Source organism: Ovis aries, chromosome 21, assembly GCF_016772045.2.
Source record: "Ovis aries strain OAR_USU_Benz2616 breed Rambouillet chromosome 21, ARS-UI_Ramb_v3.0, whole genome shotgun sequence".
In the NCBI taxonomy this organism is placed as follows: domain Eukaryota; kingdom Metazoa; phylum Chordata; class Mammalia; order Artiodactyla; family Bovidae; genus Ovis; species Ovis aries.
This window is the reverse complement of record NC_056074.1, coordinates 7,803,739-7,822,803: the sequence shown is the minus strand read 5'-3', so window position 1 is coordinate 7,822,803 and position 19,065 is coordinate 7,803,739. Positions and strand designations below refer to the sequence as shown.

The 19,065-nt window shown below is 36.8% G+C and overlaps 1 protein-coding gene across 1 annotated transcript in view; it reads left to right on the top strand.

Annotated features, from left to right (window-relative positions):
* The window catches only part of TMEM135 (transmembrane protein 135), a 269,389-nt gene extending 250,577 nt beyond the window's left edge, over window positions 1-18,812 (top strand). Inside the window, exons 9-15 of the mRNA XM_004019395.6 lie at window positions 1,511-1,580; window positions 4,785-4,952; window positions 8,386-8,449; window positions 9,415-9,491; window positions 13,695-13,793; window positions 14,594-14,661; window positions 16,429-18,812. Coding sequence (XP_004019444.1) covers window positions 1,511-1,580; window positions 4,785-4,952; window positions 8,386-8,449; window positions 9,415-9,491; window positions 13,695-13,793; window positions 14,594-14,661; window positions 16,429-16,561 — 679 coding nt within the window. The 3' untranslated portion in view covers window positions 16,562-18,812. The remainder of the gene's footprint in view (window positions 1-1,510; window positions 1,581-4,784; window positions 4,953-8,385; window positions 8,450-9,414; window positions 9,492-13,694; window positions 13,794-14,593; window positions 14,662-16,428) is intronic.
* The last annotated feature ends 253 nt before the right edge of the window (window positions 18,813-19,065 follow it).

Sequence of the window (19,065 nt, the reverse complement as noted above, 5' to 3'; positions counted from 1 at the left end):
AATGGGAACCAGGTCAGCAAGAGTCACAGGGGAATGCAGAGAATGTGTGATGTGGGTGGACGAAGCCTTGGCTATCAGAGCTGATCCAGTCATGGCAGAATTTGTCAGGGCAGCCTCGGTGAGTTTGTTGGTATGAAAGCAGCTGCAAGCTGGCGGCAGAGCAGATCATATAAGAGATGGGTGGTGCAGCACGTGGGAAGCCGTTTTAATGAAAGGCTAGGAAAGAATGAGTGACAGTGTAGTTGCAATCGGAATGTTAGTTCACTAACAAAGAGAGCTGAACAGTCTCTCTGTAGTTCTGGTGGCCATGCTGAGAGATGCCTTTGAAGAGGACACTTAGACGTGTCCGCATACCTAGAAGTTTGGAGAGTGATGGTTAACATAAGGCAGCGCTTCTCCGATTCACCCGTGTTCAGGCCCCTGGCTTTAATCACTCAGCCGCTTGGCGAGACCAGATACGTCATATCACTCTAATGACAGAAGGAGCGAGCTGCCGCTGTTGCTCTGCACTCGGAAGGGCTGCCTGGGCGCCCCAGCTGCAGCGCAGCACTGGGTTTCGCAGAAGGCCTTGATGGTCAGTTTGCAAATGGAGTTAGAAAGCCGGAGTATCACTCTACAAGTTGTCGTTATAAACAAGAAGGAGTTAATATGTGGCAACCATGAAGATAATTAGTTCCCTGTGGTCTGAAAGAGTTATAAAGACTGCTTATTTGGGGACATGAACTTAGAGAGAGAGAGAGAGAGAGAGAGAGAGAGAGAGAGAGAGAGAGAGAGAAAGTTAAGCCCATGCTAGGTATTCTACTTACTTCTTTATGCCTCAAGTGAATAAATAATCCTGAAATCGACATACAAATAGCTGAAATAAGTGTCTTGAACAGTAGTCTTCCCAGCAGAAATGTTTATTAAACACCAGAGGACTAATTGGTTTACAGTTAAATCACAAATAACCTATTTTGAATTCCCACATGATCTATTTCTATATTTATTTTAAAAATGGAATTTTAAATTCTAATACTGTATCGGGTTTCTCTCACAGATGTTTTCTCTCAAATATAATTAAGTATAAATTCCTGTAACCTGAGCACATTCTCATTATGATTTTTGCTCAAGTCCTGACTTCATGGATGATTTATGACCGTTATACGCTACAGTGAGCAATCTAAAACTTCCAAAAGATTTGTCAGAGTATAGAGATAACATATACATATTTTTCATATCTAGTCACAAATATTTACCAACATGGCTTTCTGTTCCACATTTAAGTATTTTGACTGCAGTTGAGTATTTTACAGTGTGTCAAAAGTGCTGCTCACGCAGCAAAGGAAAAAAAAATCTGTTATCTTTGCTTCTGTATGTCCCAGGAAATCAAAAGATGTACACATTTAGAAATGAGTTGATAATGTTTTTTCCTTTTTTGGGTAGAGAGTTTTAAGCAGATCCACACACAGACATGCACACATGCACACACACACACAATTCAACTTTTTTTGTTCCTTTGGTTTGTTTTCAGATGTAAGCATGGACCAAGGCATAGATGCTGCAAACACTATGAGGATAATTGCATCTCTTATTGCATTAAAGTAAGTATATAAAATCTAATAACCACAGGGAATATGTGTGGAAAGAACTTATTTATTAAAACATAATTTCAAAGTGAATGGAAAAATTGACAGTAATTGCTATAATTTGCATTTGACTTGCCAAATAAGATACTTCTGAGAAATAGGTGACAATTTAGCTTTTAGGATTCACTTACCAGATCTTTTGTTAAATAATTTTGAAATTGGCTTGCTTATTTAATGTAAAACAAAATATTCAGTTGGCCAAAAAGCTTGTTCGGATTTTCTGTACCATCTTATAGGAAAAGTCTAATGAACTTTTTGGCCAACCCAAAAGAAGGTGAAATAGCAACAACAAAAATGACCGAGAAATAAAGTCATTAAAAGTCGTAAATACTTTGCTGTGTATCCTCATTAGACTATATCTGAGAACAAGGCCCCTGGACTGTGCTGTGTGCTAGGGGCTCAGCAGCCATGCACATAGGCTACCCAGTCAGGGACAGTGGCATTTGCTTTTGGACTTGTGAAGCTGTTACATTTTTTAAGGCATGAAGGTAACTGGAGCGTGTCCACAGTTGTTCTACATTAAGAAAGTTAGTTATGCCCATTGGCATAAATTCCCTGCTCCCTAATATATGAGTGTACCAGAGCAGAGCTCCCCACCCCCACCCCCAGCCCCCATCCCCTGCCGACCACAGCCCACCCCCCCATCCCCCCATCCCCACCGACTCTGGGAAGGAAGTTTTGTCACTGCGGTTAGTCTGGCACAGGTGGTACCATCTGCTGCAAGTTCTTTAGTTCTGGACGGCGCTCTCAAAATCCTGACACTTTAGAAAATTTACGTTCTTTGTCACAACATCTAATCCCCACCTTATGGATGATGAGAGGAGCGGAGCTGTACAGCACCTCAAAAGACAGCCTCCTGATGGTCCCCCTCGGGAGGGACTGTATCACATTAGTGCCTATGAATGTGAGTGTTTGTGGCCTGGTGTTGATGGTGGCACTCAGCCAAGCCAACGCTGACCTTTAAAATCCTCAGAGATGGAAGCGGGGGTAAAAGCAGTCGGGCATTTTTTCCATCGGGCAGTAATTTCTGCTCCACTCTTTCCAAATCTGATTTCCTGCCCCATTTTTAAAGTGGCAAAAAAAAAAAAAAAGAAGAAAGAAAAGGAATGCTGCCGGCAGCCTCGGAGTCTGCCAACTCCACCAGAGGGTTATTATTCCCTCCAACTGGAGGGAATTCTGCTCTAGGGGGCAGATTTCAGGAGGAAGACTAAGAAAAGTATTCTGACTAAATTAGAGGTATATGAAATTTTGGGGAAAGGAGAGATGATTTTTTTTTAAATTATTGAGAAAGTTAGTGAGAATTACTGATCTATGAAAAAAAGGAGTCATTCTTTCAAATGTGTACCAGTACTATAAACTTTCTAATATGTGTGTACATTGTAATTAATATTATGTCCGTGAATGTAAAATTATTTGGAGATTTGTGGGTGATGAATTTATCCCACAAGTATAGTTAAATATTCTCACAGTGCACCTCATTATTCCATGGGCTCAGCTGCCCCTCCTGTTACATCAGACCCCTGAGTAAATACTCAAATGAATTACATTCCCCCAAACTCACTGTACTCCATTCATACTAACTTTTGGTTGGTGCCTGTCCATCTCCTTTTTGGCTTTGTGCTTTTTCGTCCAGGCTATCTGAAATGTCTTTCTCCTGCTAGTTCCTTCTCTATTATGTCTGTTTAAATGTCAAGTCCTTAGTAGTCTTCCTTTACCAGTAATCTAATATAGGTGGTCCTTTTAATATCTCACCCAGTGACCTGATTATTTCCTTCACAACATTTTTTGTATTCTGTAATTACATTTGTTTACTTATTCTCTCTTCTTGTAATCGGCATGGAAGCTCCATGAAGGCAAGAATTCCGTGTCCCCTTCACTGCTGTATCCCCAGCATCTAATATAATGTTTGGCACATGAGAGCCATTCACTGAACCTTTCCTGAATACATGAAAGGGTGAATAGATGGAGGGATAATCGATCTCTTGAAAATAGCATCAAATGATTGAACATAAGTGTGATCTTTGAACCCTCAGGTTAATATTACAAGATGACCAACGACAAGATAAAAGTGTGATCGGTTCATGAATTAACCACGGACTGAGCAGTTTCAGTTAAACAAATGCATGATAATTCATACTAATTGATTGGACAATTTAATTTTCATGTTTTAACCAGCTATTAGGTAGCCTCAGATAAATCGATGACTGTTTCTTCATAGTAATTCAAAGTTTTTCTAAAAGAAGGCTGCTATCCAGAAAATACAAATCTGATCTTTGGAACTTAGCAGCAAACACTGCTGAGAATGTCAGCGTTTTTCCGTTCCAGTGGGGGTGAAAGAGAAGGGTTATAGGAGATCCATATTCTAGTGTATTGGTTGAATCATGTTTAAATACTTTTTAAAATAACATCTTGTTTCAAGATGACTGAAATTTTTCAGTCTCTCAGTATTAAGCGACCTCAAACTTCATTTTCCTAAGTATTGAAATGAAATTGACCAACATTAGTCATCCTCTCCCTTCCCTTTTATACTATAAATAGTTGCAGGTAATATGGGGAAATGGTGACAGGAAACGTGGATTTATAGCAAATTTGCTTTTTCAAATTTTGTTTAGTTTACCTGAAAGGTACCATTCCCTGGACATGCTTTAGTCTGACACATTGAGCACAGAAATTAAAACCTAGCTAGAATTCATTATTTTCCTGGAAAATTCTTTAAACTTGATCCTTTAAATTTCTGTTAAAATTTCCAAAAGCAATTCATTTTGTTAACTGTTTTTTTGTACATTTTTGTTTGTTTGTTTGTTTTTTGAATTTCAGTGTTTTTGTTTCTAAAACTCATTTGTGGTTTAGGGATTACAAATCCCAGTTATTGTCAACAAAATGTCAAGAAGTAGAAGTCTGGTACATAGACAATCTTGGCCGGTGCTTGGGAAACTTTCTAAGTCGTGGTAAATCGTAGAAAGTATATCCACTGCAAGCTCTCATGATTATTTTTAAGGTAATTCTTTGAAAACTGAGGTTTTAGGACTTAGTTTTGAAAATGGCTACGATATAAACTTAAAATTTTTAGTGTCGTTCTGATTCTGTGACAGTGAAGTTTATGCCTGTCAGACTTCAGAATTTGGTTATAAATCAGACTTTCCTCCCAATTTTCTCCAGGGTTTCATCAGAATGTTCAGCGTGGGATACTTGATCCAGTGCTGCCTCCGAATACCCTCTGCATTTAGGCATCTATTTACACAGCCATCCCGGCTACTCTCTCTCTTCTACAATAAAGAAAACTTCCAGCTCGGAGCTTTTCTGGGCTCTTTTGTTAGCATATACAAGGTAAGGCTTTTAACAAATAGCATCGCATCACCAACGCAATGGACATGAGTTCGAGTAAGCTCCGGGAGTTGGTGATGGACAGGGAGGCCTGGGGTGCTATAGTCCCTGGGATCGCAAAGAGTCGGACATGACTGAGCGACTGAACTGAACTTAATGAGATAACAGCCTTAGCTCATCTGTCACTTTTCTTAACACTTCTTTCTGTAGTATTCATAAATATCACCAGATATACACAATACATTGGGTATAGAAGTTGGGGACATTTTGTCTTTTAAAGCTTGAAAGTCTGGATATAGTTATATTTATTCATAATATTAAAGACTTTTCAAAGACTTTTTTTTTTCAATAATGTAATCACTGAGAAATTATGAACTTCCTACTATTTCTAACATCAAAAATGATGTTAATACACCTGGCCTATGTGTTTTTCTTAATAACTTACTACCTGAGTATTAATTTAAACATTTTCAGACCCTTCTAGCTGATATCAACCCTTGATAGAACCAGTAAGAATTTTCTGGTGTAACTTATATAAATAATGAGTTATTTTCCATCTCCCTCCCACTCACTCGTTCTACTACACTCTCTCAAATAAACAAAATTAATGTTCTTCCACCTCTTTCTACATGTTCCTGTAAATGTATCCACACATATATAATAAGCACACACCTAAACATCATCTGTGACACAGTACTCTGCAGTTTGAAGTAATGGCCTTTTGTTTATCGGGAATCACTGATATGTAAATTACATTACTGACATATTTTATGAAACATCTAAAATTTATATTCTAAATTTACATGGTAAAGTGTGTTAACTGAGGTTGAGCTGTCTGCATACACGTGCACACACACAAGTATAGACACAGATGTTTAAAAGAAACTGCTGTGAAAAATTGAGTTCTGGAATTATTTTGTATAAGATGGTTATGTTTCATTTTATGTTAAAGTTTACCTGTAAAAGGTAAGTATGCTGCTGCTAAGTCGCTTCAGTCGTGTCCGACTCTGCGTGACCCCATAGACGGCAGCCCACCAGGCTCCCCTGTCCCTGGGGTTCTCCAGGCAAGAACACTGGAGTGGGTTGCCATTTCCGTCTCCAATGCATGCATGCATGCTAAGCCACTTCAGTCGTGTCCAACTCTGTGCGACCCTACGGCGAGCACCCCTCGAGGCTGCTCCATCCACTGGATTCTCTAGGCAAGAATACTGGAGTGGGTTGCCATGTCCTTCTCCAAGAAAAGGTAAATGTGGAGAAAGTATTTAGACATGAAAAGGAAAAAGTGACAAACTGTAAACTATTGTTAATTAATCACTTGCTTACTAACACTGAAAACATTTTCTCCAGGTGAGAATACTGGAGTGGGTAGCCACACCCTCCTCCGGGGATCTTCCTGACTCAGGGATCAAACCCAGGGCTCCCGAACTGCAGGTGGATTCTTTACCTCTGAGCCACCAGGGAAGCCCCAAACTATAGTTAATTAGTCACTCGTTATGAAACGTAACTAACATTGAAAACATTTTCAGTATGATTTGACTAGGAAACTCTACTTTTATTTTTAATAATAGAACAGAATATTGGTGATTATATGTTTTTATTCAAATTCTTTTTCATTTCTTGTGTCATCGTGTTTGTATTTATTCTTAAGATAAACTCTTAAATGTTTATATGTGAATTATCTCTGACATTGTTAGCCTAGGTTGGTTATTCTCCATCATCTAACATGTCTGAGAGCATAGGTTGGTTGGTTTGTTTTCATTTAGCTACTATTTATTTGCTTAGGTAATATAAATTAAACTAAATACAATGCAACTGGGTCAGAAAATCTATTATAAAAAATATTGATACAGCATACTTCTAAGTCATATGAGATGTTTGAAAATTTTATCACTTTTTTGCATCTCCATAAAAATGTAGTTAAGGGAAGGAGAGGGAAACAAACCTTATTCCTTCTGTGTCTTCTTCGTGGACTGGCCCTTTTTCCATTTTGTAATGTCCCTCTTTATCTCCGGTAATATTCCTTGCTCTGAAGTCTACTGTCTGTTACTAATACAGCTACTTCAGCTTTCTTTCAGTTATTTTTGATGGTATATTTTCCTTTCCCTTTAATCTTTCCATGACCTCAGTTTTGTTTCTTTTAGACCACATGTAGTTGATTCTCACTTTTATATCCAATTTGATAACTTCTGTCTTTTAATTGGAATCTTTAGACTTAATGCATTTATTGATATGGTTGAATTTATATCTACTTCCTTATTAGTTATTTTTTATTGTTTCTTTTTTTGTTTTCATTTTTTGTCTCCTGGATTTTTGGGGCATTATATATTTTAAATTTATTTTAGGTTTTTGTATTTTTTTATATTCTATCTTCACTATTGACTTATTGTTTATGCCTCTTTTTAAATTCAATGATTTCATTAACATTTATAATAAGCATTTTTAGTTTATTGGTCAATATTTTCAAATAATATTGATACCCCTTTAGTACAGTTTAAGAATCTTACCACACCTTTGAATTCTCTTTTCCCATCCTTTGTGCAATTCATTTATTATTTTATATGTTATAAATCCCACAATGCATTGTTGCTATTTTTGTTTTGGACCAGGAGTCAGAAAACTTTTTCTGTAAGAGGCCAGATAGTAGAGATTTTAAGCTTTGTGAAGCATTTGGTCTCACTCACAGCTGGTCAGCTCTGCTCTTACAGTGTAAAAGCAGTCATAGACAATATATAAATGAATGACCATGGCTGTATTCCAGTAAAACTTAATCACACCGTATTAGAATATCATATAATTGTCATGCATCCCAAAATATTTTTTATTTACTTTTATCCCTTGAGATATACAAAAACATTCTTAGCTTATGAGCCATATAAAAATAGATGGCAGGCTAGATTTGGCTAGTGGACTGTAGTTTTCTGACCACTGCTTTAGAGAGCTGATTCATTTTTATAGCAATTATAGGTAAAAAAGGGCTTCCCAGGTGGCACTAGTGCCAAATAACCTACCTGCCAACCTAGGAGACATAAGAGATGCAAGTTTGATCCCTGGGTAGGGAAGACCCCCTGGAAGAGAGCACAGCAGCCCAGTCCAGTATTCTTGCCTGAAGAATCCCTGGACAGAGGAGCCTGGCAGGTTACAGTCCATGGGGTCTCAAAGAGTCAGACACGACTGAAGCGACTTAGCACAGCACAAGATAAGAAAAACATGTCTTCTATTAATAAACTAATGAGTTGACCTTCATTTTACCATTTCCAGAGCTCATTTCTTTTTTTAACCTAATTTTTTTTGTGATATCTTGTACCTTATTTAATTTAAATAAGATCACCAATTTGCCTCCAAGGCCAGCTGATGACTCACCCATTACAGATGTTATGTGCAGTGTTTCTCTTAGAACTGAAACAACTGAAGGAATTGTATTTTCTTGTTGATACAGGGTACTAGTTGCTTCCTGCGCTGGGTCAGAAATCTGGATGACGAACTGCATGCCATTATAGCTGGTAAAATAATATAATATATATATTAATATAACATATATAAAATATAGATGATATACATATATTATCCCATTAATCAGTGATAGGAGTGAAGCAGAAATGGTTTTCAAATTCATCTGATTTCCTTGTATCTTCCTTTTTCTAATAGAATCCCCATCAAGGCACTAGTATTAATATTTTATACTTGTGAAATTGAATATACCAAGGCTCTCTTGCCATCTGATGTTTTGAGTTGGCAACATAATGACTTGGGTTTCTGTCCTGTGACAGGCCAGAAATTCTAGGGAACGTGTCACAAAAGAACATAAAATATTAATAAGTGACTAATTTCTTTAAAGTATTTTGATTTTACCACTGGCAGCTGACATGTTTTTAAATAATTTTTTAAGGAACTCAAGTAATTTTATAAACATAAAAACTAAACATTTTCTGTCAGCTCAGTATATTTTATTACTTAAGCTGACTAGATGATTTTTCAGATATTTATTAGTAATGTCCCTGCTATTAGTATTGCAGACCTCTCACCACCTTGCTTTTCCATTTAAAGATTGAAAGCAATGGAGAGAAGTGTGGTGACAGCACTAAGTATAATTTGAGCTCTTAGGACAATAAATGAATGAATATTTCCACTTAAAATGAGAAATGATACCAGTAGCCTTTAAAAATTGTTATATTTGGTAAGACCACTGCTGTTTTTCAAAGTTTAATTTAAACTGTGAGGTTTCTTATGTTATCAGAACTATGGTTCTTAATTCTGAAGGTCAATTTTTAAGTTTAGAAAAATATGATAAATAAGAATTCACCCCATTTTCATATCAGTACTTGTACTGTTGTCCTCGATTTTGTTATAGCAAAAGGCAGTGCTAAATCCATGCTTTCCTATTTAAGTGAATTAATGTTTCCGAGTGATGTAATAACAAAGAAGTCCTTTTGAGTTCTGATCGGTTTTGCCTTATTTATTGTTTCAGGATTTTTGGCAGGAGTATCAATGATGTTTTATAAAAGCACAACAATTTCCATGTATTTAGCTTCCAAATTGGTAGAGGTAAGCAAACATTTTTATGCACGTACAGCCAAACGATATAGAGCCTTTTAGCTACTTCAGCAATAATATATATCCCAGTTTCAAAAGCAAATTCTAATCTTATGAAAGTGAATCTTTATGAATCTTATGAATCTTTACAAAGCCAGTTTTCCTATTTCTCCTTTTTTCCTCTGTGTCATTTTCAAATATGCACAAGCATAGGAAGAATAACGTGATAACCCTCCTGTGCGCATCATATAGCTTCAACAGTTAGCAGCATTTGGCCAGTCTCCTCTCATCTATACTGCTGCAAATCCCCAGGCACCAAAGTATTTTAAAACAAATCCCAGACATCAAGTCACTCCATTCAGAAACAACTCGGGAGAAAGAGTCCTTGAAAAATAAAACTAAAGGATAAAGACTCCTAAAAAAACAAACAAATCAACAGTGCCATCAGGGTATAAACAAAATGCATATCATACATTTTAGGAGTCTGCTAATTCTTTAATATTATCTTTATCCAATTAGAATTTATACTTTCAATATTACCTCACACATGTCTTTTGCAGTCTCTTTGTTTTAATTGAAGTTAGTTTTATGTTAAAATGCTGTATTACTGTATAATGAATATTAAGTAAAAATCACCTGCGTAGGTAACTTTTTTCTTTGAAAAAATTATTTTATGATCTTTATTTCATGGACCACTCATATCTTCTTAAACCTCCCTCCAACCCATTGAAACATTATTCTGACTTGGTCATCTTTCCACTTTTCATATTAGTTTCACTTTAGCATTCCCACAATCCAGAAAACCCATCTCCATGAATTATCCCATTTTCTAGCCATGTAGACTTGCTGGAAATTCCTCATAAATATCATGCATTTTCACCCTATTTGTTACCCCTCCTTTTCCTCTCTTACTTAGTTGTTGATCCTAGACCTCTTAGAAGATTGCACTATTATAAGTGTGGTCAGCAGACTAACATTGGTCCATGAACTGCACATTACCAGTTCATGACAAAAAAAGGATAGAAATTGAGAGGAAGCTTTTGGAAACTTTAATAGCACTTTAATAGAGTGATTTGTTTTTTTAATGTGATAGTAAAAATTTAGTTCAACTTTGTGTTTAAATTTTTTCCCAATAATTCATTTTTATTGTATTATAAAAGCATCAGGCCATGACAATTAGAAATTTGTTTTTAAGAAGTGGTTTTTATGTTTGAGAAACACTACTCAATGTAGTCATTTCTGAAATTCTCTTTGGTCCTTTGTCCTAGACAGAGTAGTTGCTCTTTCCTCTGGGGAGCCAACATATAATATATATTATATATTAATATATACACATACATATATGCATGATAGACATAAACATACATACATACCCATGTGATGGTCTGCAATCTAATCTATATAGATATCTTGATTAGAGTGTGTTAGTATTTATTATGCACTAACCAGATTTATACCAGTACATATTTAATGAAAGAATAACTGAAGGAAAAGTAAGAAGTCAGGAAACACCTGGAGTAACAGGCAAATTTGGCCTTGGAGTACAGAATGAAGCAGGGCAAAGGCTAATAGAGTTTTGCCAAGAGAATGCACTGGTCATAGCAAACACCCTCTTCCAACAACACAAGAGAAGACTCTACACATGGACATCACCAGATGGTCAATACTGAAATCAGATTGATTATATTCTTTGCAGCCAAAGATGGAGAAGCTCTATACAGTTAGCAAAAATAAGATTGGGAGCTGACTGTGTCTCAGATCATGAACTCCTTATTGCCAAATTCAGACTTAAATTGAAGAAAGTAGGGAAAACTACTAGATCATTCAGATATGACCTAAATTAAATCCCTTACGATTATATAGTGGAAGTGACAGATTCAAGGGATTAGATCTGATAGACAGAGTGTCTGATGAACTTTGGGTAGAGGTTCAGGACATTATACAGGAGACAGGGATCAAGACCATCCCCAAGAAAAAGAAATGCAAAAAAGCAAAATGGCTGTCTGAGGAGTGTGAAAAATAAATAGCTTATAAATAGCTGTGAAAAGAAGGAAAGTGAAAAGCAAAGGAGAAAAGCAAAGATATGCCTATTTGAATGCAGAGTTCCAAAGAATAACAAGGAGAGATAAGAAAGCCTTCCTCAGTGATCAGTGCAAAGAAATAGAGGAAAAAATAGAATGGGAAAAACTAGAGATCTTTCTAGACAAAGATGGGCACAATAAAGGACAGAAATGGTATGGACCTAATGGAAACAGAAGATATTAAGAAGAGGTGGCAAGAATACACAGAAGAACTATACAAAAAAGATCTTCACAACCCAAATAATCACTATCGTATGGTCACTCACCTAGAGCCAGACATCCTGTAATGCGAAGTCAAGTGGGCCTTAGGGAAGCATCATCACGAACAAAGCTAGTGGAGGTGATAGAATTCCAGTTGAGCTATTTCAAATCCTAAAAGATGATGCTGTGAAAGTGCTGCAGTCAATATGCCAGCAAATTTGGAAAATTCAGCAGTGGCCACAGGACTGAAAAAGGTCAGTTTTCATTCCAGTCCCAAAGAAAGGCAATGCCAAAGAATGCTTAAACTACCACACAATTGCACTCATCTCACATACTAGTAAAGTAATGCTCAAAACACTCCAGCCAGACTTCAACGGTACCTGAGCTTGAAGTACGTGAACTTCCAGATGTTCAAGCTGGTTTTAGAAAACGCAGAGGAACCAGAGATCAAGTTCCTAACATCTGTTGGATTATCCAAAAAGCAAGAGAGTTCCAGAAAAATATATGTTTCTACTTTATTGACTATGCCAAAGACTTTGAGTGTGTGGATCACCACAAACAATGGAAAATTCTGAAAGAGATGGGAATACCAGACCACCTGACCTGCCTCTTGAGAAACCTATATGCAGGTCAGGAAGCAACAGTTAGAACTGGACATGGAAGAGCAGACTGGTTCCAGATTGGGAAAGGAGTATGTCAAGGCTGTATATTGTCACCCTGCTTATTTAACTTACATGCAGAGTACATCATGCAAAATGCTGGGCTGGATGAACCACAAGCCGGAATCAAGATTGCCGGTAGAAATATCAAGAACCTCAGATATACAGATGACACCACCCTTATGGCAGAAAGCGAAGAAGCACTAAAGAACTTTTTGATGAAAGTGAAAGAGGAGAGTGAAAAAGTTGGCTTAAAACTCAACATTCAGAAAACTAAGATCATGGCATCCGGTCCCATCACTTCATGGCAAATAGATGGGGAAACAGTGGAAACAGTGACAGACTTTATTTTTTTAGGCTCCAAAATTACTGCAAATGGTGACTGCAGCCATGAAATTAAAAGACACTTGCTCCTTGGAAGGAAAGTTATGACCAACCTAGACAGCTTATTAAAAAGCAGAGACATTACTTTGCCAACAAAGGTCCGTCTAGTCAAGGCTACAGTTTTTCCAGTAGTCACATATGGATGTGAGAGCTGGACTATAAAGAAAGCTGAGTGCGGAAGAATTGATGCTTATGAACTGTGGTGTTGAAGAAGACTCTTGAGAGTCCCTTGAACTGCAAGGAGATCCAGCCAGTCCATCCTAAAGGAAATTGGTCCTGAATATTCATTGGAAGGACAGATGTTGAAGCTGAAACTCCAGTACCTTGGCTGATGCGAAGAACTGACATTGGAAAAGACCCTGATTCTGGGGAAAGATTGAGGGCAGGAGGAGAAGGGGACGACAGAGGATGAGATGGTTGGATGGCATCACCGACTCAATGGACATGAGTTTGGGTAAACTCCAGGGGTTGGTGATGGACAGGGAGGCCTGGTGTGCTGCAGTCCATGGGGTCACAAAGAGTCAGACACAACTGAGCGACTAAACTGAACTAAATGAATAGATCTCACAGAGAAGGGAAGACTTGGACATTGTACAGAAAACCCTGAAGGATAAATGACAGGAAAGAGGTAGAAATCAGGTGCTGTTGAATTTCACAGAAACGTATCATTACTGGCATCTGGGGCCTGGGGTGAGGGGCTGAGGGAAAGGAAACGGCTGGCACAGAACACTGTCCGGGAAGATGCACCTGTGATTTGAGCTCTGGAAGGAGTGTTAGGATTTTGGAAGGTAGAAAAAATAGTTGTAGATGAGGAACGCATTGCTCCACTTTGTTGTTAATGCTATTAAAGTTGTTTTCCTTATGAATCTCCCGTTATGCTTGTTTTGCAGACAGTGTATTTCAAAGGCATTGAGGCAGGAAAGGTGCCCTATTTTCCCCATGCAGACACTATCATCTATTCCATCTCTACAGCAATTTGCTTCCAGGCAGTAAGTATCGCTTTTTGAAATGAGAAATAGAATTATTTATGTTTCTAATGTGTACTAAGCCAATGAGGGGGAAAGAAAGGCCTGGAAGCATTTCCATTTTTTACATTGTATGCTTTTTTGTCTTATTAGCAAGATAGCTTACAAGTATCCAATCATTAAACATGTTAACCTAGTGGGCCAGGTCATGTTTTACGATCACAACCATTTTTAGGTTTCAATGGAGTACAGCTTTTTAGGAAAATTATCACTCCAGTATTTTGGCTAGAATGCCCTCATTTAATTTTACTTCTGGAAAAACAGATCCCATGGACATAAATAAGAATAATTGTATTTCCTCAACATTACTCAAGCAGTGAGGACAGGGGTAAACTCTAGTTTAATAAAAGCATTGTCCAGTCTCTTCAAGTTCTGTAATCACCATTATTGACGTTAATGATCTTAGGACTTCTGCAGAGTTTGGGGACAGCTTTTATTTGCACTTTCTCACGATAATCCTGCCAGGTTGGTAAACTCATTATGATTAGTGAAGTGCCAGCTATCTAATGGATATCTCGTAAATGCTTCCTAATAATAATGACTGTTAACTCAATCATTATTTCATGTACAATATTGGTATTTGAAGGCATATTTACAAAGATTCTAGAAAGTCAACTTACACTTGTTTTTCACTGTTGGGGTTGTTTTTTTTTTTTTTTTTTCCTTACACAATGAGTGGTAAAAATAGAAATAAAAGTATTCTATTGCCTAAGACAGATAATATTGCTATTTACTAAAAAAAGTCTCAAATTGAATAATTTTAGGCTGTCATGGAAGTTCAGACCTTACGACCATCTTACTGGAAGTTCCTTTTAAGACTCACCAAGGGCAGGTAAGATATCTATGAGATATTTTAACTGATCATAAAAAAAAAGCAATTACCACAAAAAAGATTTTGAATCTTTTTGTCTGCTTGAGGGAGGTAAGGTAGCTATCTAGGTGTGAAACAAATTTGAACTAAAATTTAATAAGAATAACATGGGATGTTTCTTTTTGTTTAAAAATACTAAACAGATTCATTAGAAATCCTATCTAAACAATAGACTGATTTCCACTTGGGAAAAATAATGGAAAATAATCATATTCTTTTACCTGATTTTTGTAAGCATATTTTTCTTTGCCTTTACTGTCGTGTTCTTTATTGGTGCTGGTATTTGCATTTCCTGATTATAATCTAATTCTGTGAGAGGCAACTTAGCCTGATATACAGACTGTGAGTTGGGGAGTTGAACAAACCTGGGTTTGACTCCAGCTCCGGCACCCTTCACTGTGTCACTGGTTGGGAAAGTTGTTTACCCTCGTGAGCCTCAAGTTTCCTTCTCTCTACAGTGAAGGAATAATACATACTTTGCATGGTTGTAGGAAAATTGATGTTTGTGGCAGCCCTTAGCACTTAGTAGGCACTCAGTAAATAGCAGCTGCCATTAACATTGCTGTCATTAATAGTAATAGTAGCAAACAGTTGTATAGTACTGACTATGTCCCAGAAGTGGTTTTAAGATACACACATTAACACATACAACACACATATATATACATATGTGTTTAACCCTTTAAATAGCTCTGTGAGATAGGTACTAGGTACTGTTAATATCTTGGCGTTACCTGTGGGGAGACTGAGATGCACGCAGAGTTTAAGCACTTGCAGAATCACAAAGCTGGTAAAGGATGGTGCTCGGGTTGAGCCAGGCAGTCTGGCTGCAGAATTCTTTCTCTTAGCCATGACACTGTGTAGTAGTATTATTATTTAATCATTTAACATCTACATTATTCATCTATATTGTTATCATTTGATCATTTATTTCTTTGTCATTTATGTTTCTTTGCACATCAGTGAGTTTAACCCGTTGATTATTTTGGAAGGGAACTTAGCATTGGAAAGGAGCTAAAAGTCACATTTATTGGTTCTTGGAACAATGACACTGGCCAATGACTCAAAGCTAATTTCACCCTGGTGTCTTCCCCAGAGAAGAAGAGCTTGTAATCAGGCACAGAGATGCGGGTCTATCCTGCACATGAGCTGAATATGTGTCTTTTAAAAATTTCTTATCTCTTAGGTTAGGTGATGGATAAAGTGAGGGCATGTTTTTACTCTGTTGTGTGTATTAGAAACTTGAAAACCTATAAGCCGTTTCCTCTTCAGTCATAAATATTTGCACATTTGAATGTATTTTCTGTTGATTGTGAGACGTTAACATTTCAGTGATGGGAGGAATTACCTTTAATACCTTTGCCTTTCAGTAAATGTCAGCTCATTCATTATATATGTGGCTTCTTATAATTATATTCATCCATTAATCAAGAAAACCACAATGAACCTACTTTTCTGTTTGACACAATCTAGAGGAAAGAGCTCTGGAAGGGTTTGAAATGATGCTGGTAATCTCTGGGGTTTCAGGTTTGGGGACCAGCATCTTTTCAAAGGAAACTCGAGACAGTGCATCTTGAGGAAGAGTAGCAAAATGACTCTCGAATCCGCCATTGAGTCTCTTGCCGTGTCAGCTCCTCTGTCTTTCCCTCCCATGAAAGATGAACGAAGTGAATCATCTTCTTTTACAACGTCGTTAAGTACTCACTCCCTGCATCCTCTGTTTTATAGGTTTGCTGTCATGAACCGGAAAGTCCTTGATGTTTTCGGTACCGGTGCGTCTAAAAACTTCCCGGACTTCATCCCTAGGTTGGATCCAAGATACACAGTTGTAACGCCAGAGATGCCCATCGAGTTTTCTTGAAGATTACTGTAACTTATTAATGTGGCTTAATGTTTCATTATTTTGTCCTGGAGAGTTAATTATGCTGAACACAAAGAAGAGGGCCCGAGCTTGAACTTCAGTGTTATTTCAATGAGGGATGCTCTTTTTTGTTTGATTTTCTTACCAATCAGAAATTCAGAAGCTTTTTAGGAAAGTGTTGCTTAATAATTAAGCTCCCTCTATAGCCAGAATCTCATTCTGGGTCACTGTAGTGGTTGAAATTATGATATATTATCGATTAAATTATGTCCACAAGCAATATTAAATAATCTATGTAGAAATGTAGTAACAAATAAGAGTATACTTAAAATGACTTTAAAAGATGTTTTAGTTCATTCCAATATAATTCTTGGTGGAAACTAAGAATATAGCTGTATTTTAAGATACAAAAGGATCACGGGTACATGGATTTGATCTGTATTTTTTTTTTTTAACTTTTGAATTAGTCGTGAAATGTTATGGGTATGGAGTAACTCTTCACAGACAATGCTGCTTTATTTCGTATAGAGCAATTTAATTGGAGAAAGTGGCCATTCTTGCTTCAGGGATGCAAAGACGGGTCTCACACTGTTTGGACAAAGGCTGTGGCATCCGTGGTTTCCTTCTTCGTATCTCCCCACGATCTGCTTAGCTGGGCTCTTTGGCAGCCCAGTGACCCTTACGTATTAATGGCCGGTTAGAATCAGCTGGAAACTGACAAATCTGATACAGGTGAATGTCTGTTTTAGTCTCTTGTGGAAACGTTACACTTGAATATTTAAAAGCAAATGAAGTTATTTTTAAACCTCCTCCTATAGGTTCATTACGTTTGTTTTCATTTACAAGGACTGGATTCATCATGGCTAAGTTTGTATGCCATTGTCTGTTTAGAAGGGATCAAATTCTATGGAACAAAAGTAGTTTGGGCAGGTTTGGCAGTTTGTTCCCTCAGCTGTTTCACTTGTTTGACAACTAAAAACATTCTAAAAATCCAGTGGTTGTGAAGAAATACATTTCATTACTAATTGGATGCAGATTCTCTAGCCTGTTTTCAGGAACTCATTGTCAACATTTTTATTCCTGTTAGAGCAAGGAAGTGACAAAATGTGGTCACTGCTGATTGTGAGTCAGTGCAGGACAGTTTTGGTTGAAATACCATCACTCTTTAGAGTTTTTCAGGGACAAGTTATTCTTTTCTAAGCTAATACAAGGCTGAAGTGGTGGTGAAATCTACAATTAATGTAACATATAGGGATAATGGTATATTTTTTTAAGTATAATTTTATTGCTGAAAAGTCTTAGGCTGTTGTAAATTAATTATGTTCTATAGAATTATGTTCTAAATTCTATACAGTGGAACTTGTGTTGCAACAAGAATCATAACCCAAACTTTGAATGCTTAATCCTCCATATTCAATTTCGTCAAGCCTTGTATGCTTCTGTTTGCATGTAATCCTAATCTGGTTGTTATGGCAGATTGAAACCCAACAAAAAAGACAGGCTCTGGTACCACAGTATCAGAAAGAAGCCATTTTAATTAGGCCAAAATTTTATTATGATTAACTTTTTAGGATGACTTGTGTGGTAGGCAGTATGGTTAAAGGATCCTTTTGGCTTCAGAATTCCAAACTGATTAGTAAATTCAGTTTTAAGTTTCTATTTCCTGGAATCAAAATGATTGCTCCTGTGTTTACCTTTAAAAATGAAGTATTACAGCAGTGAAGAAAGCACTGCTACTTGCGTCTTATTTTCTCTATTCAGAAATTACATTTATAATATTTTTCCTGTCCAGTTAAACAGAAAACTTTTTAATCCGTAAGTTGTTTTCATTCACAGTAAAAAAAAACCAAACAAAAAAACTATGAAATTGAAAGACAAATTCTACTGAAATATGATGAGATTGTTTAGTAAAATTTTACTGGTCAAAAGGTACATTTCTATGATCTATCTTTTTTAACACAAGCTATAGTCATGTTTTATTTTATATAAAATGAAATAGCCGTCATAAAGCAGAGTATAATAATGAATGTATAGCTGAAATGAACATTTAACTAGTTTGCAATGGTGAATAGAGAAGTACAATTTTATTTTATTGGGACAGACTGCAAAGTATAGTTGTTCAGGCAGACACAAAGAAACGGTGTGTTCCTGAAGACAATCAAAATGAATGTCTTTCTACCTCTGACTAACCAAGTATTGATTGATACCTTGGCATCATAAATAAAGTCAAATAGATGTCTCCATTCCACAATACGTTTTTTAGTCCAATTTCTATGCTGAAGAAGTCCTATCTATGGTAAGTTTCCTTCTACTAGACCTGAGTATATCAAACACTTAATATGCCCTCTTAGTATTTGCTACATCTTTATATAGACTGCAAAACAGAGCATTGGGGTGCTTAATAGGGTTATGAGTGTTTCCTGTATTCATTAGCTATTTCCTGAATTAATAAAATCTTAGCATTGGTACCAACCAAGTAAAAAGAAAAGACAAGTTGCAGGATA